The sequence below is a fragment of the Astatotilapia calliptera genome, chromosome 2 (genome assembly GCF_900246225.1).
Source record: "Astatotilapia calliptera chromosome 2, fAstCal1.2, whole genome shotgun sequence".
Classification (NCBI taxonomy): domain Eukaryota; kingdom Metazoa; phylum Chordata; class Actinopteri; order Cichliformes; family Cichlidae; genus Astatotilapia; species Astatotilapia calliptera.
In genome coordinates, this window is record NC_039303.1 from 46,067 (window position 1) to 73,159 (window position 27,093).

At 38.5% G+C, this 27,093-nt stretch overlaps 3 protein-coding genes across 3 annotated transcripts; 2 read left to right on the plus strand and 1 right to left on the minus strand.

Moving 5' to 3' along the window:
* The first annotated feature begins 981 nt into the window (after positions 1-981).
* Positions 982-9,518, plus strand: LOC113009216 (signal-regulatory protein beta-2-like). Its single transcript, XM_026147408.1, has 6 exons — positions 982-988; positions 1,661-1,990; positions 2,157-2,513; positions 2,649-2,768; positions 5,337-5,388; positions 9,368-9,518. The coding sequence occupies exons 1-6, from the start codon at positions 982-984 to the stop codon at positions 9,516-9,518; spliced, it is 1,017 nt and encodes a 338-aa protein (XP_026003193.1).
* Positions 9,519-14,627: 5,109 nt separating this feature from the next.
* On the minus strand, positions 14,628-16,601 carry LOC113009223 (uncharacterized). The gene is made up of 3 exons (XM_026147421.1): positions 16,439-16,601; positions 15,142-15,486; positions 14,628-15,007 (listed from the first exon to the last, which is right to left on the minus strand). The coding sequence occupies exons 1-3, from the start codon at positions 16,599-16,601 to the stop codon at positions 14,628-14,630; spliced, it is 888 nt and encodes a 295-aa protein (XP_026003206.1).
* Positions 16,602-24,842: 8,241 nt separating this feature from the next.
* Positions 24,843-26,543, plus strand: LOC113028519 (uncharacterized). Its single transcript, XM_026178855.1, has 6 exons — positions 24,843-24,911; positions 25,022-25,351; positions 25,642-25,719; positions 25,798-25,926; positions 26,012-26,058; positions 26,133-26,543. Exons 1-6 carry the CDS (start codon positions 24,869-24,871, stop codon positions 26,259-26,261), a joined length of 756 nt encoding a protein of 251 aa, XP_026034640.1. The 5' UTR covers positions 24,843-24,868; the 3' UTR covers positions 26,262-26,543.
* Positions 26,544-27,093: the final 550 nt, after the last annotated feature.

Genomic DNA, 27,093 nt, shown 5'->3' on the forward strand with positions numbered 1-27,093 from the left:
CAGATTATAAAGCTATATTTTCATTTGCATGTTTTTTTAATTTGTAAGTTTATTTATTCATTCATTTAACCAGATTATTATCACATTATTGATCCAATTTTTATTTTTACCCTTTTTTGTCTCTTTTGCTGTAATAAAATTGATTTATTAATTACTTTTGTGTTATCAACCCTGATTTGAGCCTTTCAGTTTCTACTTGCAGTTTGATTTGTTCCAGAAATTGTTAACCTGTTTGGCATTTTGTTTTATGTGCAAGTTCACATACACATAAAAAAATAAATGTCTATTACATTGCATCATGTCATCATAATTGATTTGATTTAGTTATTAAATATAAATCAAACCAAAAGCAACATCAACTTATTCAATACAGTGTTAATATCTGACTGGGCCCCGGGCCACCTTGTAGTAGAAAAGTTGGGCCCAGAGGTAAAAAAGTTTAAGAACCCCTCTTTTAGAATGTAGCGTTTATACTTTGCCTCTTATCCTGTGGAATATGTTTCTAAATCTGACAACTTTTCACAATCAAGCTCACTATCTTTGCATTCTTTGTCAGTATTTGTCTGTGTGCACACCCATATATTTAAGTGTCCCTTGTTCAGCCACTTTAGTCTCACTTTACTAAACTAGAATTTAAAAACAGGTATGGAAAAAACTCAAATTTAAACTGATTTTATTATTAAACACATAAAACTGGCATGTACTGCCATTATTCACGTTCATTCTTATTCACTTTGAAATGTAAAAAAGTATTTCTTGAATGTAGGGAGAACCAAAATTCATTGTGAGTACTCAATCAAAAGAAGTTTAATAGTGCACAGTCTCAGTCATCCACTGTTTTCTTCTCTTTGATAGAGGTGATTATGGTAAAACAGTGACCGCCATATAAATATTTGTCAATGAAAAGAACAGAATGGAATACTTAAAATTTCCAATAATCAAAGCGCTTCACGAGAATTGCGTTCAAGTTTATGTGTAGGTATGAAAGGTAAATTGGATAACAATATGTGTGTGTGTGTGTGTGTGTGTGTATGTGCAGATGAAGCAAATAAAGATTCACAATTACTGTATCTCTATTAATATTTTACTTTGCATATACATGACAGTTATTTCTGCATGACCTAAGTGTGAAACTAATAAAATAGGATAACCCTGTATCTGGAACAATAACTAACATCACGCACAGCCTTCACATTTTCCTGTTTTGATTTCCGTTTGAGAAAACTGTTGTAAACAAACCATGTGTTGTCTATAGTAAATAGCCCACTGTAACCAAACCAATATGACAGTCAAAAATAAAATACCATGAGTGTGTTGCTGGTGTTGTTTCATGTATTTGGGTATGGCATATTTCCATTGTGGTAGTGCAGTGAAACAGCACCAGAGTGAGAAGCCAATAAGATTGCTCTAAAAATTGTTCCCTCCCATTTGATACGGTTAAATGTAGACAAATCCTTTCATAATGCAGCTTCAAACGTCTGCTGTGTCAAGAGGAAAAAAACAAAATGCTGACAATTTTTTATATACTGCTCCTGATCAAAACTGGGCGTAAGTACAGAATTCTTAATCACTGAATCACTGTGGTGTATTAATCTAAAAGATTATATGACTATATGACTATATGACTGTTGGTAACCATGATTCTGCTTTTAATTTTCAGGATGCTCAGATCATCAGATCTTTGACACCAAAAATGTTGCTGTTGGGCAAAATGTGACTCTGAACTGTTTCCGGGATCGTCTTTGGCATTCAACAAACTTATTTTGGATCAGACTTGCTTCTCAGAGCTTTCCTGAAGTTCTAGGATCAACAATATCTCATGATGTTCCGACTATTAGAAAGATCCATAATATTACTACAAAACAAGAGCCTGGAACTTTTGTTCTACATATCAACGGAGCACAGTTAAACGATACAGCTGTTTATTACTGCATCAAAGAAAGTCAGCAAACCATGACATTTTTGAAAGGAACTTTTCTTCGAGTCAAAGGTAAGTGAAACAGAAACAGCAACACTAATGCGCCAGCGACAGCAAAATTATTTGTAGTTTTTATGTTTAGTTGCAACAACTTTATTTGCCCAATATGCAATAATTTAATATATTTTTTATTTAACTGAATATAATGAAACATATTTATTTTATTTTTATTTCATAGGACCTGACCCAGGCATCACTGGTGTCACTCAAGACTCTTTGTCTAATCCAGTCCATCCAGGAGACCCAGTAACTCTGCAGTGTTCAGTCCTCTCTAATTCTGAGAACAGAACATGTACAGAAGATCACAGTGTGTACTGGTACAGAGCCAAACCGGATGAGTCTCATCCAAGTTTAATTTATAGTCATGGAAACAATGGTAATTATTGTGAGCGGAGTCCTGAGGCTGCCTCCCAACAGAAATGTGTCTACAGCTTCTCCAGGAACGTCAGCTCGTCTGATACAGGAACTTATTACTGTGCTGTGGCCACATGTGGAGAGATACTGTTTGGAAATGGAACAAAACTCGATATCGAAGGTAAGAATTTTTCTATAAATTATTGTTCATATTTTAGTCCATATTAATACATTATTATTATTACACATCAATATTAGTTTTACATTTCACTCTTACTTCCCATTAAATAAGAACTTTTTTCCAATATAGTTCCAGTTGTCCGTCATTGGGATTTGACCAACACCGTTGTCATTCTGCTATGTGTTGCTCTCAGCATAAGCCTGATTGTTATAGCCTTCCTCATTTATACCATCAAAGAAAAACACAAAACCTCAGGTAAGAACAGTTATTTCAGTAAAGTAAAATACAGTGAAACATTTGCTTCTGGTCACTATTTACAGTTATTTTCTTTTGTTCAAATTGTTTTAATCCAGCTGCTGCTTCTCTACAAACAAATACAGAAACAGCTGGTGCAGAACAACAAATCCAGCAAGTAAGAAATTTAGAAATAAACAGCAATCAGCGCATAGCTATGAGCAATTTTTCTTGTTAGTCTATGGATGTGCATACAAGTTGATGGATTTTTAATTTTTATTTCTCAGAGACATGAGGACTCATTGACTTATGGTGCACCAACTTTTACCAAGAGAAACACTCGCAAAGCAGAGAGAAGGAACACGAGAGCAACAGAGACAATGTGTATTTACTCTGATGTCAGAGCTTTTGAGTATGGAAAAAGTGATGCTTGAGCAAAGCTTGTATTTCATCTCACTGGGCCATCAGCTAATACACTATGTGGCAGCTAATGTATTATTGTATGTTTAAACCTGATGTATTTATTTGTGATGACTGTACATAAAATATGAATGATGATTTGTCATACCTTTAGTAACTCACAAGAATTCAATTTGGAAGAACAAAATCCATCTTCACTTTGGACTGATATGTTATATTGGCATGCCCAGACTCTTAGTGTGTTTTAAATGCATTCCTTTACCCTTTCTGTTTTCCTTTGTGTCCGCTGTAATAGAAATACAGAAATCTGCACAGAAACATCTAAAATACTACTTTGTTTTGTGAGTTCTTTGTATCTTTCAGCTATTTTTGTCAGGTGTTCTGAAAATAAGCAGAAAATAAACTTTGCTTTTTATGGGGCTCTTGCAGAAGCTTTATTGAAACAATCAAATGATGTCTGAAGTATGTCTGGTTTCTCAGCTTTCCACCAAAGACTTCATCATATATGAGGTGTAACTCCGTTTCCATTTGTTGCAAACTGATGCTGGTTTGACTGTTGCTGTGCAACACAAGTGCTCTGAAAATAGAATCAATTAAATCCATTCAACATGAAATCAAAATAAAGGACAAATTCATGATTTGTCTTTGAAATCAACACATTAAAATAACAACAGTCCTTTTCATTTAATTCTATCATGATTGAACCATTACTCCATATAAGAAGATAATCTAAATATTCCCTTTACAATCACACATGTTCAAGGACGTGTTAGACATGATAACATAATTTGCTGATTAACTGCTAAATATATAATGCTACGATTGACAAATGAATGACTAAGCAAGCAGAGCATCTCTAAGCTGCTCTGCCTAAAGATCAATATTTCATGTTAAATTTGGGCACTATTTGCTGAACAGCCATTACAGAGCTTAGATACCTGACCTGTAATAAGCACAGGTATTCCTGATATAATTTGGGTCCATCAGTGGATTATCTCTTGAGGTATTTCTGTAGAAGCAGGAGATTTCAACCAATTCTGTAGTAAGATTCTCTGCATTTGATTTAATCTGTTGTATAAAAATCTTTGTCTTTTTGGTGGCATGTCATGCCTGGCACCTTGTGCAGTAAGTGCTGAATGAACTTTTAAGATATCACCAACTAAATTTTGTTTTCAGGTACAGCAATCTTATCAAACTATTGCAGCTCAGATTGTGTTATAGGTACAGACAGATACAATTTTTGAGACATACTAAACTTTTTAGGATGTCAGACATACTAAGCTGTCTGAAAGACTTGTATCTGTGGCTCAGACCTTGCTTGTGGATTTTTACAACAGGGAGGTGTTGAGGAAGGCGACCTCTGTCTTGTTATGTTTAGACCATCCTCCCCGCAGCTTCCCTCGAGTTGCTGGTATAAAGTACCTGCAGTGAAGACCAAGAGACAGTCCTTTATACATGCTGATATTGTCATGCTTAAAACCCCTGGAGGGTCCTAGAAAAATGCATACACTATTGGTCTTAGAGCCACAAATCGACCACGCCCAAAAAAGCACTATAAAAAATTTATATATTAATATTTTTTTCCACTTTAAATTAGCCAATCTTTTAGACCTACTTCTCCTTGAAATATTCATGTCAAGTTTTAATTACATTTCGCGGATTTTAACCCTTTATATCCCGGTTTCGTCACATGAGCGCACTGCTTTTTTTGCCCCAAAAAACAAAAAACTTGAATATTTTCCAAAAAAAACATTTGAGGTAATATTCAATTGTTATTATAATTAGGCCTTTGGATGGACTAAAGATTGGCACCAAGAGTCATTTCGATCGCCTTTTATTTTTTTCCAGGAGCGCATTTCATAAAATGCACACTATCGACCACGCCCAAAAAGTGCAATAAAAATATTAAATATTAATTTTTTTTTTCACTTTAAATTGGTCAGTCTTTTAAAACTACTTCTCCCTGAAATATTCATATAAAGTTTTAATTATATTTTCGTTGTTTTAACCCTTTAAATTACAAAAAAACGAAAAAAAAAACTAAAAAACTAAATATTTTCCCAAAAAAACATTTGAAGTAATATTTGATTGTTATTATAATTAGGCCTTTAGATGGACTAAAGATTGGCACAAACAGTCATTTCGATCGCCTTTTATTTTTTTTTTCAGGACCAGAAAATGGTCTCCAGGCGGCAAATGCTCCTCCTCTAGCCCGGAATCGGTGCATGCTCCCGGGTTGACTCGCGACGATGACCGGGGCATGTTGCGTCGGACCCCTTTTTCCAACACACACATCCGGTACCACGTCACAACAAATACGTCATTTCCTGTTGATTTAAAAAAAAAAATCCAACCTCAAACGGTCCTGGGGCCGAAAATTGTCCCGCCCGATCAGCGGGCGAAACCGCTGCAGCACGCCGGAAAAGAGGCGTCATTTCCCGCAGGTCTCTTTAAGCAGCCTGCTGTTTTCCAGCCCCGGGTCAAATGTGGAGCAAGGGCGCCACCCGGTGGACAAATAAAAAAATTACAACTCCAAGGCCAGTACTGCAAGCGGAAGCGGAAGCATTACCGATCGAGATCGATTTGACCGTATTTTTTTTGCCGTGAAAAATAGCGTTTATAATGGGTTTCAATGGGGCACAAATCGACCCTAGGATCAATAGCGTAAGTTTATCGCTAGCTTAGCCCCTGAAGCTAATTTCCGGAAGTCATACTGAAATTTTAACAGTAAATGTGACCAAACTTTTTTTTGCAGACTTTCGCTATATTCCATTCAACACTGTGCAAATGGCAGGTAATCAAAATTTGAAAATAGCCGAAAATAGCCACAAATCGACCCAAGACCCTCCAGGGGTTTTAACAATATTAAACCATAAGGGTTGTTGCCATCATTGAACTTTGTTGATGCTACTGATAAAACTTGGGCTGTTTCTGTTTTTTGTTTTGTTTTTTACAATGTATGTGTTGTTTGATGAGTGGACATGCTGCAAATCAGTTTTCCATTGGGGACAATATAATTACCATTATTATCAAATATTTTATTACACACATAAGTTGCAACGACAATATCTTATAATATTGTTCTTACAGAAGGTTTAAGTAACTCTTGTATTAAGAAGAATCAAAGTTGCCCGTCTTTCTTGTCTTACAGTACTGATGTCTTTCCACAGAATGTAAGGTTTAGCTACAAGGTGTTTAAGGTTAGCAAAGCACAAACTAATTGAAATGTAAATGACCCTCATCCCACATTTAACACACGAACAAATAATATTTAGTGCAAGCAAACTTTTTGTAGCCTCTAACCCTTTCTACTCACGCCACTTTGTAACTGCAATTCTTTGTGTCAGAGGAAAATTGTTTTTATATAATGTGATCAGCTTCATGAAATGTATTATTTTATTGATCACTAAGCAAATGTCTACGTGACTTTTGACATGTACTTTTGTGTGATAAACAACTAAAAGCTTCCTCTTTCTGTAAGAACATACAGATTTAGAAAAAGGGGAATATCAGCTCAGAGTTCTTATTCTAAGAACTCTGAACTATTTGTACACACACACACACACACACATACAGACAAGTATAAATAAAGCACGTAGACAGTGATGAGACGCAGGTCGTGCGTCCATGACTGCCCTCCCGAGTGAAAGACAACTGCAGTGTTTGTGTTTTCTAACTCAGGTGTCTTATCTGTAATCTTATAATCTTGCAAAAACATAGAAAGCATTGTACCAGTTAGTAAGTCTTAGCCTAACCAGATACGAACTGATATTTCCTTTTGCACACAGGTACATATTTTCAATTAAATATAGTAATTCATGCCAATACCATAAACACATAAAAAATACTCTTATCTTTTTGAGTCTTTGGGTTTGGGATATGCACTGTACATCACTGCAAAATAAAGGAGTTCGTTTATGAGTCAGCTGGGTCCATAATAATAGTATTTCCATCTGCCCTGCTGGTACACTGCTGTTTTACTGCTTTCAAAGGAGATATATTATAGGTGTGAGTGTCTTTGTCTTTGTGGTAGTAAACAGTAAAAAGAATATAATGAACCCATGTGCATTTGTATTTGAAAAGCTTCATAACATTTCCTGAATTGGAGTGGGACTTCAAACCCCTGGGTTTGGTGTAAACCTGACACAAAGATCTGAGCTGGTCTAAAGACTGAAAGAGTGAGAATGACAAAAGGAAAGTAATTTTTGAATAGGGCACTTAATTTAACTCTCCCATGATCACGCTCATGATCTTTGCATTGTTTTGTTAGCTGAGATTATAAACATTTGGCTGTGTGCACACTCATAAGTGTCTCTCTTGTTCAATCCCTTGAAATCTAACTTTACTAGTAAAGTATATTAAGGAACAAGACTGTATTCATAAACTCATTGTGAGATTTTATGTGTAACTGACATCTAGTTGCACTATCCTTATCACATGTGTTCTTATTTACTTTAATTTACTTAACTTTTAAAATGTGCTTTTTGAATCAGAAACTAACTCTAGTCTGTAAGGGGGAAGTCCTCCTTCACTCTGTTGTCACCTCACTCACCGCATTCACTGTTTTAAAATAGATTGCTTAGAGAATGGATGAGTTGTTCCAGATCATGAATCGCACCTAAATTCATTCTGGGTGCTAGATCAACAGAAGTTAAATGGTGTCAAAGTTTTCCACTGTTTTATTCATTTTTATGAAAGTAATTGCTGGGTCTGCATTATAACAGGCCCGCTAGTTCAGACGTGAAGAAAGCAAGATAGAGCAGCAATCGATCGGTTTTACTTGCTAGCAAGGGAAGGATCTCAGAGCAGCCTTTCTGCCCTTGATCTCAGACCACTCCAAAGAACATCACCCCACTGCAGCCTTTTATTGTGCGACACACAGTTTACACCAACAACCATTGTAAAACCCCCCTATGGTCACAAAAGGTTAAAACACTGTGTGTGTGTGTGTGTGTGTGTGTGTGTGTGTGTGTGTGTGTGTGTGTGTGTGTGTGTGTGTGTGTGTGTGTATGTGCACGTGAGTGTGTATGAATGGCGGTGCGTTTGTGTGACTTCCTGCTGAGGATGTGCCTACAGTTACACTATAGCCGTCCTCACCATTCAACAGGCTGGGGAGGGGAGCAAAAACAGAAGAATGTCTTTGATCATACAGTTTAAGGCAAGACTTACAAATTTAAGTACAATGATGACAACATTTAACAATTTCAACCTAACAGTAATCATGATAAAGAGAAGATGACTGTTATATTGATGCAGCAAAGAGAATGGGATGCCTAAAATTTCCAGTAAATATATTGTTTTCTAAAAGCTGGCTGCCACTTTTTATGTGTTTGTGTATGAAAGTTAAATTGTGTGAATATAGGGCTTAAGGTCCAGTGTGTGTTATCTGAGGGCATCAGGGCAACCTGTTCTCACTAATACTTTCATAAAAATTAAAGCAAAGAAAGTGAACAAATTGCTTTAGGGTTTGGGTTGGAGGTGTAAGTTTCACAATAAAGAGACACTAGATCATGTTCTGTTTGGGAATGGGCAGTTTATTTTCCACTCACTTCTTGCATTCATTAGCAACAATAATAGTTAAGTGGAGTTGGTTTGGGTTAATGTATGAATATGAATACCGCCCACTTTCACTCTGTCAATTTAGCAGTAATTGGCTCTTCGCTTTTTGGCTAGCTGCACTCAAACGGGAAAATCCAGGTGTTAGTCATAATGTTTGAGTTTGAAAAGCATTTTATAAACTAAGAAAAATATGAAGAAGAGCCTGTTTGGGTCACCAGACCAACAAGCTGGAGTCCACACTCCAGCTTTTCCTCACCAGGTCGGGTATACTGTGTGCAATCAGCTATTTTATGCACTAAAATATTCTCTCTTTTCCCAACATACCAAACAATAACCTGTATAACAGGTTACTACACGAGTTTCACACCTAAACCATAACTGTTTCTTACAAGACACGATTGGAAATCCTAACATCCATCAGCATATTGCAAAAAACAACAACAACAAAAAAAGAAACAAAAAAAACCCCCCTCCAATTACAGTCTTCTTCAGTTACATTTGAGTAAGTAATCCAAAACAAACTCGACAAAATTTGACGGAAATAAGAGAATGCCGCGCTCTTATTTTCACCGAGACCTGGCTTTCAGATAAAGTCCTGGAATGGGACGACACATGCTGCGTACTCACTCTCTTGCATTCAGATCAAGCAATGAGATGGAGTACAAAGCTGTGAAGTATGGACTGAGGAAAGCTATTACAGCAGCTAAGAGGCAGTACAGAGGGAAGCTGGTTGGCTTCTATTCTTCTGCTGACCCCAGGCGGATGTGGCAAGGCATGCAGCACATCACGTAGTATAGGGCTACCACCAACACCATCAGCTCTGTAGGCGGTCTGCCGGATGATCTCAACATGTTTTACACCCGCTTTGAGACCCCCCAGACCTCCCAGACCTTCCACACCTCCAATACCTTTCAGAACCCCCAGATCACGCGACCCTCTCCCCCGCCAGTGGGCTCATAGACCAAGTACACAAGGTCCTGAGGATGATCAACCCCCCGCAAGGCAGCAGGACCAGACAACATCCCTGGACGGGCCCTTAGAGCATGTGCTAACGAGCTGGCTGATGTTCTCACATCCATCATCAACCTTTTCCTCAGCCAGAGCATCGTTCCCACATGCTTCAAGACCACAACCATCATCCCTCTCCCCAAGAAAAGCCCAGAGATCACAGATCAGTTGCACTCACTCCAATCATTGCAAAGTGTTTTGACAGAGTAGTGCTGGCCTACATCAAGAGCAATATTCCACACACTCTGGATCCTCTGCAGTATGCATACCGGCCCAACAGGTCTACGTCAGACGCCAATGCTGCTGCCCTTCACCATTCCCTCTCCCACCTGGAAAATAATGATTCCTACATCAGGGTACTCTTTGTTGACTACAGCTCCGCCTTCAACACAGTCATCCCTCACAAACTCATCCACGAACTGTCTACACTTGGCCTGCACCCCACCCTCTGTGACTGGCTACAAGACTTTTTGGCTGGCAGGCCTCAGTCTGTCAGGATCGGCAACAGGACTTCTGTCAGCATTATTACAAACACTGGCGTACCACAGAGATGCGTCCTCAGCCCCATCCTCTACACCCTGTATACCCACGACTGCGTCACCTCCAACAAAAACAACATCATACTGAAGTTTGCGAGTGACACTGCAGTGATCAGTTGCATCACTGGTGGGGACGAGGCGGCTTATAGGAGAGAGGTGACTAGTCTGGTGTCATGGTGTGAGGACAACCTCACCCTCAACACTGATAAAACAAAGGAGATGATAGTGGACATGAGGAAGAAGAAGAGGCCTCACCAGCTGCTGTTTAGAGTGAAGTGGAGAGCGTGAGCAGCTTTAGGTACCTGGGCGTCCACATCAGTGAGGACCTCACCTGGACACTGAACACCACACAGCTGGTCAAGAAGGCTCAGCAGCGGCTATATATCCTGAGGAGGCTAAGGAAATTTGGTATGTCGGCCAAGATCCTCAACAGCTTCTACAGCTGCTATGTGGAGAGCAGATTGACCAGCTGCATCACTGCATGGTACGGCAAACACCTGAAGAGAGTGATAACAGCTGCGGAGAAGATCATCAGGACTCCCCTGATCACTATGCAGAGCATCTACCATCGAGTCCAGAAGAGAGCTGCCTCCATTCTCAAAGACTCCACACACCCTCAACACGTACTGTTCACACTTCTACTCTCGAGACAAAGGTTTAGAAGTGTGAAATCCAGAAGGTCCCGACTCAACAACTCCTTCTTCCCCACTGCCATCAGACTCCTGAACAGCAACTGCAATGTACACATCAGGACACTTTGCACACTAAATTAATTTTGCACATTAAGCTCCTTTGTACATGCATCTACAACGATATCTGCATACGACATCACTTGTCTCAATCACTTGCTTTTTTTTAACTTATTTATTTATCTTTCATTATTTTTTCCTTATTTTTATATTTATTCATCTTAATATTTTGTCTTATTTTTATCCTTATTTATCTTGTTCCTTTAACCCTTACCTAAATTGGCATTTGCGTATGGAGAGCAAAGGAAGAATTTCATTGCACAGAGAAATGCTATTTCTTCTGTAAACATGACAATAAACACTTTGAATCTTTGAATCTGGAACAATGGGAAGAAAAACATACCAGGGTTCAGCCTGTCAGCAATGAATAAAAACATATCCTTGAAAAATGTAACTGGGTGGTTGAAGCCCCTATTTACAGTATTTTATTTCAATAGTTTTTTCCTATTTTTCAGAGAAAAGGCCCATGTGATTTCTGTTATCATTTACTGTATTTTTCTTTATTGTTTTAAATGAAATATTGATTAAACTGAATGCCAACATTTTACTGCATTTTTATTAGAAGAGTATTCACACATATTTGCATAGTGCAGTATACATAATTATGCACATAGTGCATATTTACAGTTTGCCCAGCTTGTTGTACATTGTGCTTCTGGCACACCAGTGTCCCTTAATTGATAGTTCAAAAATTGGCAACGCTAGTTGCCAAATGATGTAATTTGATGGTCAACTGGTTCCTAGCAAAATGTCTTGGAAAAGGAAATACAATATTACAAATCAAATGTAACAATGACTAAGTAAGCTGAGGATTTTTTTCTCTTCTGAGAGAAGGCTACTGCTGGTTTTGTTCTTCTGATTTGACAAAAGAGTACACACAGTCTGCGTAGTCACTCTTCTTCTTTTTTCCTTCTCTCATCTTCCTTGTAGAGAAATCCAACGGTGCATAGTTAACATCTTTTGCTTCTCCATCCTACAGAAATATATTTGTTAATGAAAAAATATTTTAGATTTTCTTTGTTGTAGCTATATTATCAACTCAGCATATATACAGACTAGATGATCACATAAGGCAGAAGGTGACTGAAGACCTGCTCTGGCAACAGTAAAGCAGAGAACAGCACATTAACAGCAGCTCGAATTTTGCTAGATTTGGAGAGAGCTCAATCTTTCGTCAAGCTATATATGTTAGAATGGGCTTTGTGTGTTCTTGTCAAATATCATGTGTCTTGTGTGGAAACTTTTCCTCTGGGCTGCTGTTCTGTGTTTTTTGTAGTGAAAATGTAGCTTACTTATGTTTTGGAAAAACAATTACAAAAACAATTTGGAAAAACAAAAATTAATATTTACCAAATCATTTGTCGGATTTCCAACTGACTTGTTATGTCCCAGACGATGGGAAACACTTGTTGCTCCTGTTAATAAAATCAAAGGCTGCATATCAGTCTGTAATAGTTTTCATTCTCTAAGAAAAAAAATGAACAAATATTTTTTTAAATAATTTTATACCCTGGTGTATATGCTGGGGAGAACTGTGAAAGAGTTTTGCTCAAGGGCATCTGGATTAATGAGCCTATGGTTGTAACTTAGCCAAGGACATCCAGGTGGGCAGTAAATCTCTAATCTTTTAACAACATTTATGAAATAATGGAGCCTAATAATTGATTTTGAGAATTTGTTTTACTATTAAAAAACAGAATTTAAATAAAAAAAATATTACTGCAGTAGAATCATATTAATATCATATTCTAGATATATATGCAAATAATATAAATGTCAATCTATAATCAACCTTTGAAATGACAACAAGTCATGCAGGAAATGAGGACGATGATTACAGTCACACAGCAGACCAACAGTCCTCCAAGAGTAAGAATCAATGGGGTCCACTTCTGTTCCTGGAAGAAGAGAAATGTTTTTTGTTTTTTGTTTTTTTGCATTTAAGTTTTTATTGATTTTGCAACATATACTTAAACCTGTATAAAAGGGAGAAAAAAAAAAAAAAAAAAAAAAAAAAAAAAAAAAACTCCAACAAATGTTAAATTTTGGCAAAACATATTCTTGGAATTATTTTGGCAGTTTTCGGCAAACAGTTAACAGCAACATAATTTACTGGTAATGCTAAATTGCTTAACTTTTTGTTTCCTTCCTCAGAATCTTACCTTTGTAGACAGACAAAACACATTTTTTGGCAGAAAGCTGAGTATAATAATATTTGATGAATTTCTGTACATTTGCTTAACTGGAGGTGACAGTTTAGGTCTTCTTCCAGAGCCTGACAGTGTGGTGACAAAGATGAATAACATTTCATTAAGCTTCTGCAATGGCCCTCCAAAAGCTCTGACCTCAATCCTACTGAGAATTTGTAGACTGTGCTTAAAAGCCAGGCATGAAACCGACCAATTTTGCTAATAAAAGTGGTCAAATATCCACCCTGAATTCTGCCGTAATGCATCCTGGTAGCTACCAAAAGTGTCTGGTCAAGTTTTTAAGAAATATTTAACCAAATATTAATGAGGGTACATGTATACTTTATGCCTGTATATATACTTTTGATTCTGTGAGGATTAGAGGAAATTAAGCTTGAGCATCTTAGTAAAGATTCATGGTGCAGAGTCATTTCACTCATGAAAAAGAACAGTTCACAGAATTCATTCCCAAATTACCATCATTCATGCTGATCATGCATGTATGTAACCTTTTGACCACAGCTGTAGGCATGTAGATATGATAAAGAGAGTCTGCTGAATTTCAAAGTGACATGAAATATTATTTAAGCGTCTCTGAACATAGCGTCATAGTGTCAGACAGGAAGTTGGGAATAATTTTCAAATTGCTGGTCTACTGGGATTTTCGTCATGCAGCCATCTAGGCTTCATAGAGAATGAAAAGTGAATCTAGAAGAAAAAAAATCCAGTTAGCAGCAGTTCTTCAGGTGAAGATTCTTTGTTGATATTGGGGTCAAAGGAGAATGGCCACACTCCTCAATAACTCAAATTATAGCCAAGGTATGCAGAATAGCATCTCTGAATGCAACATGTTGAACATTATAGCAGATGGGCTACAGCAGCAGAAGACCACTCTTTGTCAGCTAAAAACAGGAATCTGAGGCTACAGCTTGCATGGGCATACCACAATTGGACAAAAGAAGAGTGGAAAGCTCTTGCCTGGTGTAATAACAGTTAATTTCCACTGAGTCATCTCGATGATAAGATCCAAATTTGACATAACCAACATGGATACTTTAGATCAATGGTTCAGGCTGCTGGTGGTGTAATGATGTGGGTAATACTGGTTATTTGAATATTTCAACTACTGTAACAAATAAACAGTAATATAACCTTATTTTACCTTTCACATTTTTCTCAGTACAGATGTGTAAGACATCAAAGGTAAAAATGTTCTGCACAATGAAATACATTTTGCTTTTCACAATGTCACCACGTTTTGTTTTAAGTAATGTAGCTGTTTCAAAAAATATATATGAAATTATGATTTCAATACAATCTTTAGAGTTGGCTTGTGCTGACTTCTACAGATAACCCATCCAAATACCAAACGGCTAATCAAGTTCAGCCTACCTGTTTTTAAATGTGTAAAAGAGTTCAGGATATTAGAGACTGTACATACTTACTTGTGTCCACTTTAGATCCTTCACCAAACAGTATCACTCCACATGTGACGACAGCACAGTAGTAAGTCCCAGTATCAGAGAGGTTCTGTATGGTTTTGGACAGATGGTAGATGCAGCGTCTCTCTGTATCATCCATGCTGTTTCTATGAGTGACATTTCTATAAATGATACTTGGATGGTTTTCTCCTGATCCACTTTTGAACCAGTGCACACTGCGGTCACTGGGACACTGAGCACTGCTTTCTTTGTTCTTGGTGAGAAATGAACACTGGAGGGTGACCGTGTTTCCCAGTTGGACCGATGATGACTTTGGAGTTTGTGTCACATAAACAGATGTCTGGTGATTATAATCTGTGTGATGTATTAAAAGTAGAGTTTGTACAGAAATGACTGAGCTCAGTTATTTGCAAGATGGAAAAGATTTGTAATTATTGACAGAAAAAAAAACCACCAATACACACCAATCATAATGTAGCATATTTTACCATTTACAGCCAAGAAGAATCCTCTAACGAAATGTTGTAAAAACTCGGATCCAGTTTGACAAAAGTATGTTGCTTCATCCTCTTTGTTTATGTGATTGATCGTAAGAAAACACTGATCATTTGATTTATGGACATGGAAACGTGTATGATTAAATGGACTGATGAGCTCTATCTTCTTATAAACTACTGTAGCTACTGTTTGAACCATTTTCCCAAGAGACTGCTTATACCAGTGGAAGAATCTGTCTGTCTTCTCAGAGAACGGACAGTGAAAAATGGCATTTCCACCAAGTTCAAGTGTAGTCAAAGAGATCAGATGAGGAACCTCTGCAGTATGAAGCAAGGCTAAAGAAAAGAAACAGTAATTGTCATAACACAACAGGAGAAAATCACTGAAACATATACATATTTGCTTCTCTATACAGTGCTTCAGAGGTCATCTAATATGACCTTTAACTCATAATTGTGCAACAATAGTATGTCACAGTACTATACGTATATCTGAGTAGTTGTCATAGTAAGTATATAGGTAGGTAAGATGCACTTACATGTTGTACTAAGAAGAATCAAAGCAGACAGTCCTCCAATCATTGTGGTACAGCAGACCTGTCTCACAGTACCACAGTACTGTACTCTTTCCACCAAATGGAAGATTTAGTCAGAAGGTGTTTAAGGTTTGCAAAGCACAAATCAAAGTGATTGGTTGAAATGCAAATTAGCCCCCCCACCCCCACCCCATATCGCGACCTCCCATTTAGCAAACACAAATCATTTTCAGTGCAGCGAACATTTGTATATTTTTATTCTACAAGCAGCCACCGCATGCTAACATTAACAATTTGCATCGTATCATCCTTTTATTTAACTAGATGCCAACTAAATCAGTGCACATAAATAAATAAAACCAATAGCTGGTGTTTTGCCCCTCTAGTGTTCTTACCAACTCCTTCCTGTACCTCACTCATGTGGCTCTTAATCTTAGAGGTCATGATGCAGGACAGGAGCTTACATGTGGTTGGTACTGAGGCAGATTATCGACCAGTAGACCAATAATTATTGACCGGTCTTGCCTTCAGTTTGCTATTCCATTGGTGTTTTGTCTCTTAGCAGCTGGTTCATTTGTGCCTCTAGATGCTCATGGAGTGCAGTTAACTTCTTTAACCAGTAGGTGTGAATCATGTCAGGGCCTCTTCCTGCTTTATACTCTGTCTGGGATGTTTGTCACTGTGATACTGTATCCTGTTTGGGGAGGTTGCTGGGGCTCGGCTAGCCACTGAGCATTGTTGTTATAGGTTACATCTTTCTCCCATATGCTCTTCCGGTATTGCACCGTCTCCAGCCTTGGTGGGGCTGTTCTCATATTGTTCTCCTGCCAGTACACCTTGGATACCTTTCTGGAGCTCTGATAGTTTTCTAACTTCCCTCCATACTGCGTTGGTCTTGGCCTCTATATTGGGCATTTTAAATAAATAATATAAAAGATTATAACTTTGAAAAGTAAAAGTAGAACAGTCAAAGTTTATCATCTCATCCACATCTGCCTCCTCAAACCTGCTACTGCTTATCCAGCATCCACAATGCTCCGCCCTCAGTCTGGTGAGCTATCCCGTTCAGGCCTGAAACCAGTTTTACTGCTGTGTTCTAGATTTCACCCTTTATTTTCTCTGATTAGTTCTCCACAGTCTGGACTCTCTGCTCAGTTCAGACAGTTGCATCATCAGTCTGGCAGTAATCATCTTTTATACAACCAACCCCTTGTAACTTGGGCTTAGTTTTAGAGCAGTTTTCATGTCAAAATATATGTAAACAACTGGGTTAATAAACTACTCAGTGTGCCGCAGTAGTGGTATTACAATATTTTTTTTAATTCTGTAATTTTAAAATATAAGTGGTCATGGGTTTTGCTTTGTTTTTTTCATTTGATCCAACTCAACTTTAAATGTAGTATTTGATGAATGAGCCAATTTTGGGAAAAGTCATGACAAATGTGAGACTAAACAGAGTTACAGGATTTTTAAAAAGCATTGTTCTCCATTGCTTGAGTGAAATTCTGTGAAAGTCCAAGTCTGTTTCACTCACTTATTGCTTATGTTCTCAGGGTGTGTGTGTCTTTGCATCTGTGTGTGTTTGTGTGTGTGTTAGAGAGCAGCTCATGAGGTCATTCACCCTAACCCGCTAAGCAAGTCTCACTTGGCAGCCTTAATAACCTATGGCTGACCACATAGCTTTAACCATGTAGTTCTAGTGCATTGTATTCTCACAGATCGAGCGATTGTGGAAATCTACAAAAAAGCAGATTTTTTTAAATTTTACAACACCGTCTTTCATGTTTGAAATATCTAAACATGGAAATAAATACCAAAAATGAAATAAAATATGTATGAATAGAATAGATGATATTTCGATTTATAAAATGAAAGGTGTGCACTGTCGATTCTTCATTTTTGAGTCTTCAGAGAGAGAGAGAGAGAGAGACCAACTGAAAAGAGTCGGTGGTTTTGACAGTGAGTTGAGTATCTATAGCTCTTACCACAACCTACAAAGTCCTATATATGGAAACATAAGTAAGAGAAGCACACTCGGACCTTTACTCTTACTTACTTTTAGTAGTTAAGTATGCATTTTTATATCATACACATGCTTTGATTAAGCAAAATTATTATGGAACAAACTGGGTGAACTAACAGCACATTTTGAATTGTAAAACCACATGGAACATCTACACTAACAGACCGGCTGTGGTGAGCCATCTATCTACTCTTTGGCCAACCACTAAAGTTGTTTACTCAGAACTAACTTTAACTCTACAGGCTTCAACAGGATATGCTGTAAGTGTAAATGTGCATGAAGGGAGGAGTTTTAAAAAAAGCCGCAATGAGCTACTGGTTGGTCTATAAATCCTAGTATAGTTTTTAACAGTAATGCAATTTTTTTTAAATAACATTATTATTAATTGGTGCAATAATTAGCCTGTTACAATAAAATGTTAAAAGGTTGTCAGTCTATAAGTTGTAACATTAAACAAGTGAGAAACACATACTTTAAAGTACACTGACAGTTTAGCTTGTGCATTAGGAGTTTCAAATTGACTTGCTTTTATCTGTGGGAGGAGTTGCAAGCTCACAGACAACACAGGAAATTTCCACAAAATCACTCAGCATAACCCTCATGCTACTAATATACTTAACCATAGATAAATACTTTAATGACCTATCAAAGAAAAACAATACAGATAGATAGATAGATAGATAGATAGATAGATAGATAGATAGATAGATAGATAGATAGATAGATAGATAGATAGATAGGTAGGCTGAATAAATGAAATGAAATTTTCAATTCTTTTCATTTCTTCACAGACCCAAAAAACTACTTGCAAAATACTGTATTTGGCACAAAGTGGCTTTGATATACGCCATTGGCTCATTTTCACTAAATCTGCCATTTAATATTATGAATATGAGAATATTCATAGAATATGTAAGGATGATGTAGTGTGACTGGGTATCTGTGTGTCGACAGCTCTTTTGTAGGTTTTAATTACTTTAAGGTATTTTCACGAACATTGTCAGACAGAGGTAGTTTTTTCACTCGCCCTGATGAGAAGGTAAAGCAGCAGCCTAGGTTCCTGCAACTAAAATAGAAAGCGAGACAGGAAGATAAGCCCCCTGTGAATTCACACCTCAATTGAAAGCCCAACCTCAAAAACAATGCTTAACTTTCCATGCATCGAGTTTGTGTGTACAAGCTGAAAAAGTTGACAACATCGCTGACCACACTTCTGTTAATCTTTCTCTTTTTCCCCTCTCTTTCTATCTGTGTGTGTGTGTGTATGCGTGTGTAGGTGTGCGTGTGTGTGCGTGTGTGTGCAGGTGTGTGTGCGCGCGTGTGTGTGTCTGTGTGTGTGTGTGTGTGTGTGTGTGTGTGTGTGTGCATATCAGAGAGAGAATCAGAATCAGAATCAGAAGACTTTATTTATCCCCAAGGGGCAATTAACAAACAACCGAGCAGCATAACGTTGAAGATAAGGACAATAAGAACAGGCAATAAGAGTGAAATAATAAATATACAGTATATACAGTTTTAAAATTCCACAGTTTTAAAATTAAAGTGACTGAAAGGTGAATAAATAACTGTAAGTGACTAAAAGTGAATAAAGTGTCAGTAGTATAAGAAGAGTGTAGTTTATGTTTATGGGTGTGGGAAATGGTCTTATTGGCTGGAGTTAAAAAGCAGGGTGGCTTTGGGGACTAAGGTGGCTCTCCTCCTCCTGCTTCAGGAAATGCAGCGGAGGCGTCGCCCAGAGAGAGAGAGACCACTCAGTGTTTGACATTACTGCAAGTACAAATGGTTCTTTAAAAGAAATAAAGCTCTTGGTGTGAAATTACCTACAGATAATGATATAGCTCTGTAGATATACTGTAGGTCTGTTTTAATCTTTTCTTCTTCAGCTATTTTGTTGGTAGGCAGAGAGAGAGGGTCATCAGACAGAACACGGGACTGCCTTTTGCTGTTTTGCTATGATAAATACCAAGCCAATTTTAATCATGTTAGCAGGGTGTCTTAGGATGTTAGCTGGTGCATATGTTGACAACTATGCATCAAAGAATATCCTATTAAATGCTTGGCATAGGCATAATATTTGTAGATTCAGAGCTTAGCCCTAGACTTACTGAGTCAAGATGCTCCCTTTCTTTTTCTGGTGGAATTTTAAGTGTCCTATAAGGGGGGACAGGACACTAGACAATGTGTACAGTAACATCAAGCATGTCTACATAGCAACACCCTTTCCTGACCTCTATGTTCCTCATCTCTGCCTACACACCCCTCAGGAAACAAACCTCTCCAAGAACCCGGATCATTAAAACACGATGATGCTCTCCTCCAGCCACAGGACTGTTTTGGTCTGACAGACTGACCCATCTTCAAACAGCAGGACCTGGAGACCCTCACTCAGTTTGTCGTTTTCTACATTTGGTGCAGTGTAGAGAATGTGACAGTGACCAAAACCATCTAGGATGGAAGGGGAAATTGGCCACAGTCAGCCGTTGACGAGGTGATGAGGCGGGTCCGGGGGGCAACCGCGTGGCAAGCGGTGGCTGTGCAGAAGATGTGAACAGAGTTGGGGCACATAGGCAGCTTGCCAGGTGGCTGGCGCGCAGGACCACACCTGCGCGCCTGTAGACACACGCCTGGCCGATGCCGCTGGACTAGACGACACAGCGACCTCTGACTCAGGCAGAACAGGTCCTCACCGTGCGCTGACCTCAGGCTCAAGCAGAGCAGGTTTCTTTGATGCTCAGGAACCAACCGAGCTGTCAGACTCATTATCAGCTGCATCCGGCGCTCGGACCAGTCATGCAGCTCTTCTGCCTGGCCGTGAAACACCGCCGCCTGCTCCCTCTGCATGGCCACGAGCTTGGTCACCATTCGGGCCTGCGCCTCTACTGGCTGGCTCGGACCCGACCACATAGTTTGCTCTTTCAACATGTCTCTTTTCCAGTTGCTGTATCTTTCACTCAATTGCAGCTTTTCAGCTGCACCACACGCACACAACAACGCCAACAACCTTGGGTCCTGGCACACTCTTTTATGCAGGGAAGGCGTGATGAGCTGATGGAGCTCCAGTGTGTCTCAGCCTCGCCTGCTGCTGTACCCAAGCCACACCTCGCCACACCACCAAACTGGACCACCTTCAAATCCCTCCCTGCCTGCTGCTCAGAAAAAAAAACTGCATGTCCTGAAAACAAAAGAACTCATAGCTTACTTCAAAAGACACAGAAAGGTCCACTCCCCTGTCATTAGAAATGGAGTAAAGGTGCCTGGGACCCACATCTCGGTCATCTCAAGCCAGCTCCGATCAGCAAGAACCCTGTTGCCATGGTTCCGAATAGGTAGATATCTTCAGTGTCCTCGATCGACAGTCCCGCCAGGCACATGATCCTCCAGGTCTGCCACCCGTCCATCGTGTATCCGGCAGGGAAAGTCCCTTCAGGGCACTCGGGCTCTCCCGAGCCCAGACTTCTCGTTTAGAAAAGGGTGTCAATAGCATTCAGAGACCAGCTGATCAAATCCATAATTCTCTTTTAGGTTTTAGAGAACGACAGTGAGAGACTGTTCCAGGGAAAGTAATGCACACGAGACAAGACAAGGACACAAGAGGCTAAGCAGGGAAGATAAGGGAGAGGAGGAGAGGAGAAAAAGTGTGACTGCCTTCGCCGAGAGCCAAACGGCCGAAACGCCACGAGGACCAACTGAGTTTCGATGTCCACAAACCATGAAGTAGGGTCGTGAAGCCAAAAATCCAGCAGCTTAAACGTCACAGCAAAAATTCAAACGTACAGCTCTGCTATCACTTCCAAAATAAATGCAGACAGAAAACTAAACAGCAGTGACGTTTGTAGGGTTACTGAAGTTGGGCTAGCTGGTATATAATGATGTGCTGCATGGTGGCTAGCTACACAGCAATAGTTAGCATAATATAAACAGTGAAGCTGGAGGATAACTTTTTTTCCACTCAATGAGGGTTCCCGATGGTTAGGAACAAATGAAACTGCATGGCAGAATGAAGTTAACAGACCAAACTTCAGTCAGGAGAACAACTGCAATATAAGGTCAGTCATTAATATACCGCTGCATGGGCTGGGCTGTAGTTACATCGTGATGTTTTAAAAACTGAGCTTTAAAATGAATAGTGATGATTAAAAACCAAGAGAGGCCGACAGTGATCACTGACTTTTTTTGAGGGGTTTGTTCATATTAAATCGAACAAAATATAAAGAATTAAAACATGTTAAAAACACAACAGCCTTAATAAATGCAGAGTAGTTTGGACCTGGAAGCAGGTTTCATCAGGTCATCACTTAGAGATTGGATATCGCACCTGTTGTAAATGTTTTAATGCAGTACAGTTGTTATTATTATCACTTGTCATATCTTGTTTATGACAGTTAAAATAAATAACATTCATATAAGTATGTATGTAAGTGAACTGTATGCGGTGTTAAATAGGCCTATACTACTGTACTTTAATGTCGGTCATAAGGGTGGTACTTCAAGAGCCATATATTTTATTAGGTGGTGCTCATTGTGAAATGTTTGAGAACCACTGTTCTAAGGCATGCAAAATTCATGTTGATGACATCAATGATAGCCTGTTTGTTTGTTTGAATCGTCTGTTTGAAGATGCTAAATTTCACAATACCAAGAGCACTATGTCAGGTGAGGAGCTCAACAATTCTTTTTAAAAAATAATGAGTGAGAACTATGAATCACTATGCCAGCTGATATGTAAATTGGTAATGTAATAATATTTTTGCTGGGTGGTTCTGGGGGCCTGTCCTCGAGTTGGGCCAGCCCCTGGTGAGTCAGCTTCACATCTGAGGCTCTCACCCTTTGGCCTTGAGGGGTCAATCTGGGGCTTCCCTCTTGAATCTGCTGAGGTGGACACATCGTTATCATTTGGGTGTGTGTCCTCTGGTCTTTAGTGCTCTTGGGGGCACTGCACACAGCCATGGTCTCTGTTTATTTAGGTGTTGTGTGCTATGTTTTAAGCAGGAAGGAGGTAAACATTGTAATAATCCAAAGAACTTAATGCAGGTCCTGCCACAGACTTATATGCCCTCTGTTAGGTCTAATGTCAGACCTCGCTGGCGCAGAGGTTCGTCATTGTGAACAAAAGCAAGACACTCCGTACGGTTCTCACTTGCTAGCAAGGAAGTCCGGCAAGATGTTCAGCCGACTTCAAACTGACTCCCCTTGCAGGCTAATGACCACCGTGGGTTACACAAACACTGTCAAACTGGTTTAAACTGGTTACGCAATGTAAAACCCATATAGTGTGTCCCATAAAAGCTCAGGCACTGAGTGTGTGTGGGCATGCATGAGCGAGCACATGTGTGTGTGTTGTGTGCATGTGTGAGTGCATGTGGGTATGTGTCTCTGTATATGTGAATTCTTCTCACACAATATAAGCTTAGAACTATTTAACCACATTTCGTAGTTATCCAGAGGATCTCCCCACACCCATATATGGTTTAACTTTAATGGTTCACCATATGCAAGCATAGGTGAGCCCCTAAATGGCCGGGAGTGAACATCCTTTACCAGATAAGGAACCAGAACCTTTAGATGGAATGTGCCTGCAGTTAAACAACTATTTGCCTCCCCCACATCCTCGATGTGTAGGGGAGGAACAGAAAAATCTCTAAACATACAGTTTAAGGACAAGGTTTACAAATTTAATTACAACAACAACAAATATTATCAAAATCAACCTAACACCGTCTTAATTGGTCCATAACACCAACATTTTTATATGCGTTGTTGGGCAGGTGATATATTGAAAGAAATTGGAGCGATGCTGAAATATGTTATCGTGTATGCCCCACAAGTTGGATGCTCATTTAAAGACAAATTCTGGAATAAGTGGGATCAAGTTCAAATGGTGGTCGTTGGAGCAGACATCTATAGACATGTAGATGAAGGGGACACAGGATTTTGAGGACTTGTTGTGTAGGTATGCTGTTCAGGAGAGAACATTGGCTCTCAGTGCAGATGTAATTGTGTTTTTCCCCCAGTTTTATAGCATTTATAGCATTGTAGCATGCTATCAAAAACTTTCTATCAGATACAGTTTATCAAGAAAACTCTTGTTTCTTTTCTCTGATCACAACTGTGAATGTGAGTAAAACTGTAAAGATAAATCTCTGCAGAGTTTAATTCAACACCTCAAATGCAGTGTCAGCTCAGTGACTGCCACCACAGAGTGACAGAAGTGGCTGAATTATGTATTTATTTGTATTCTGCAAAAGTCTGCAAGTCTCATCTCCGATGCCACCAGTTCCCACAAAATGGTCTTTTAAACAATTTTTTATTTTGCACTTTATCAGGAAAAATAAGGTGTCTTTGGTTCACTGTACAATAATATTTACAATATCTACAGGGAGAAAACTGACAAAGAGACAAGAAGCACAGGAAGCAACGACAATGACGTATGTGCCTTGTAATACATTACACATCCAAACATTGGACTCGTGGGATTTTCTTTGGGACATTGTAGGAAAAAAACTGCCTTAAAGATGTTTACATTGTGCCTGTTTTTTCTTTTAAGCTTTTGCTACCAAATTCTTACTAGATCCCAACATACCATACCCCATCCTTCACTTATTTTGCTACTGTTAGTATTTGCGAAATGTTACAGCTTAACCACAAAATACTGTTATCATTCAGATTTTAGGATTATCCAAAGTGGCTTTAACAAGCATGCAAAAATTTCTTGCAACATGCCAGCAAAGAATGTCTAGTTCAGTGTCTCACTCTGTGCACGAGGCACACACATTTCCTCTTGTACATTTGGCTTGAAAAAGGTGTTAGTTAAAGTGTTCTATGTAATACAGAGAGAGGTGAAAATAGGAGCAAGCAGCAATGTTTGTTGCATGGCCATTTCTGCTGCACTAATGATGACTATTCCTTCCCAATCAAAACAACATTTCAAGTGCATTACACAGTAATAAATGACACAAAATGTCCTGAGAATCCAAAAGTCATTCACACAAAGACATTTTTTTAAAAACTGAAAGGCTAGTTGAGGGTGACTACACCCACCTAAATGCAAGGCACTCCAAGTTGTGTCACAGGAAGTGCACGTTTAATGTACTCAGCAGTCTGACCTATCGACCTACGTTGCTGATTATCGACAAGTCTCCAAGAAGAAGACAATGTGAAGATGATTGTGTTTTGGATTGCACTGAATCTTCTTCATCGAGGATGTAAGTGCTTTTTTATTCAGTCTTAAATGCTCATAGTCAAGACATGCATGTCAGCTGAGTCATATTGGATCATACATTGTTACTCAATGTGCTTTAATGTGTTATGTCAGATGCACTGGTTTCACAAATTACTGTTCAAGCTGGAGAACCTGCAACCTTCATCTGTAGTCTACCTCACACAGAGGTCCTCCCTCGACAAGTCCACTGGTATAAACAGAGTGCCGGGGATACACTGAAAGTAATTGTGACAGTGCGGAAATCTAAACCACCTGAGTATGCACAAGATTTTCCTAAATCCAGATGGGAGATAAAAAGCAACAGCAGTTTTAGTAACCTGACCATTTTGAGGACAATTCAAGAAGATGAGGGAATGTATCACTGTGGCGTCTCCGAGTGGCTTGCAGACATTATATGGACTGGGATGCATTTATTAATAAAAGGTAATGACAAAATCAGTACATTTCAAAATATCTCATTTTTAATATTTTTTTTATTTTGTTTCATTTCTTTTTATGGTGTTTTTTTTAATTGCTGAGGCTTTCACCAGAATCTAACTTTATGTGTTTTAAATGCACATTTGTTATTATTTTGGCAGTGTTATTAGTAGTAGAGTATTAATTTAAAATTATTTTAAAAAAATAGTGTGCTTCTAATCTAATATACACAATTCCTAAATTAAAAATTTATAACAAAGCTTGTATAACTTTAAAAAAACCTTTATGTCCAACAGGAAAAAATCAGAGCATTTCCAACTCTTCTGTTGCTCAGAGTTCGACAGTATCATCTGGAACTAAGCCAGACATCCATGGTAACGCAATCATCGGTCTATCAATTAAAACATTTTGATATACTCTAACTGTCAGATCTTTTATTCATATTGTTCCAGGAAGCAGCATATGGTCACACAGATCCGGGGCAGTTATTTTTATGCTGTGTGCTGTCTTGGCTATAAGCCTGATTGTTATAGCTATCCTTATTGCTGCAATGAAGAAAGATGACACGCAATATTGCAAAGGTAATAGCAGCTATTCAGAAAACAGCATTATATTTGAATTGCTGCATTCATAGTTCTTGTTTTTTTTTCATATTCCATAATGTAGGTGTTGTTCCCCTGCGAAAAAACACTGGTATCCAGAAAACTCAACAGGTAAAGTAGTAAACGACTGAATTAACCTCATCAGAATGAAATGTTACTTTTGACATTTTGTTTTTTCCCCTTAGAAAGCAGAGGATGTGTGGTTTTACTCTGCTGCAGTCTTTGCCATGATGGGAACTGACAGAGGTGGGACAACAGATGCAGCTGAGAGGGAGAGACTCCACACTGCTGTCAAGGCCTTTGGGCTGGATTAATGAGCCTTTTGGATCCACTGAATAATTTAGGTGTTTCTTTTATGTCACAGTAGAGTACACCTAATATTAGGTATATTAGATACCATTGTAAGCTTAAAAATGTTGTACTTTCACAAAAGCAAAAGGCTGAGTTATACAATACTATGTAAAGAAAACTACTGTTGTCAAACGTAAAGACCTAAGTGGGGATGCACTTGTAGTGAAGTGGAGGAACACATTTTCAAAGACGTTTTCTTGTAACATCATAATATGTAAATAAATAAAACACTTTCTAGTACCAAACTGTGGCTTTTGGTGTGATTTGTAGCACTTTTATTTCACTATAAGAAGGTACTTAGGTTTCCTCTTAAAGCACTATTAGAGCACAACTAAAACTACAACACCAGTATTCACTGTGGTGAGTACTGTGGTCTGCCAAGCAGGTAGTCAGGACAACATTTAAAGAACAATTAAACTGAAGCACACATGATGTTCAATGTGAGCAGCACATGTTTACTGTGGTTATACGAATGACGAACTTACAAATGCAGTGCACTAAAAAATATTTGCTTCTGTCCTTATTTTTTTGTTTTGTTCTCTTCTCTTTATTTCTTTTCTTTCTCAAAATAGTGATCCAACCTGTTTGGGTTTTTTTTGTTTCGACAATGATTTACCTTGCAAATACTTCATATAACTAATATTTTAATATTTGATGACTTAAAAAATGATTAAAAACAGTTAGACAATCTGTCTGTGGTTTTACTGATGGAGAGCACCAGGTTGAACAGATGATGGGTAGGATGGGATGAGTCCTTTAAGATCTTTGTGACTTCCTCAAGGCAGTGGGAAGTGA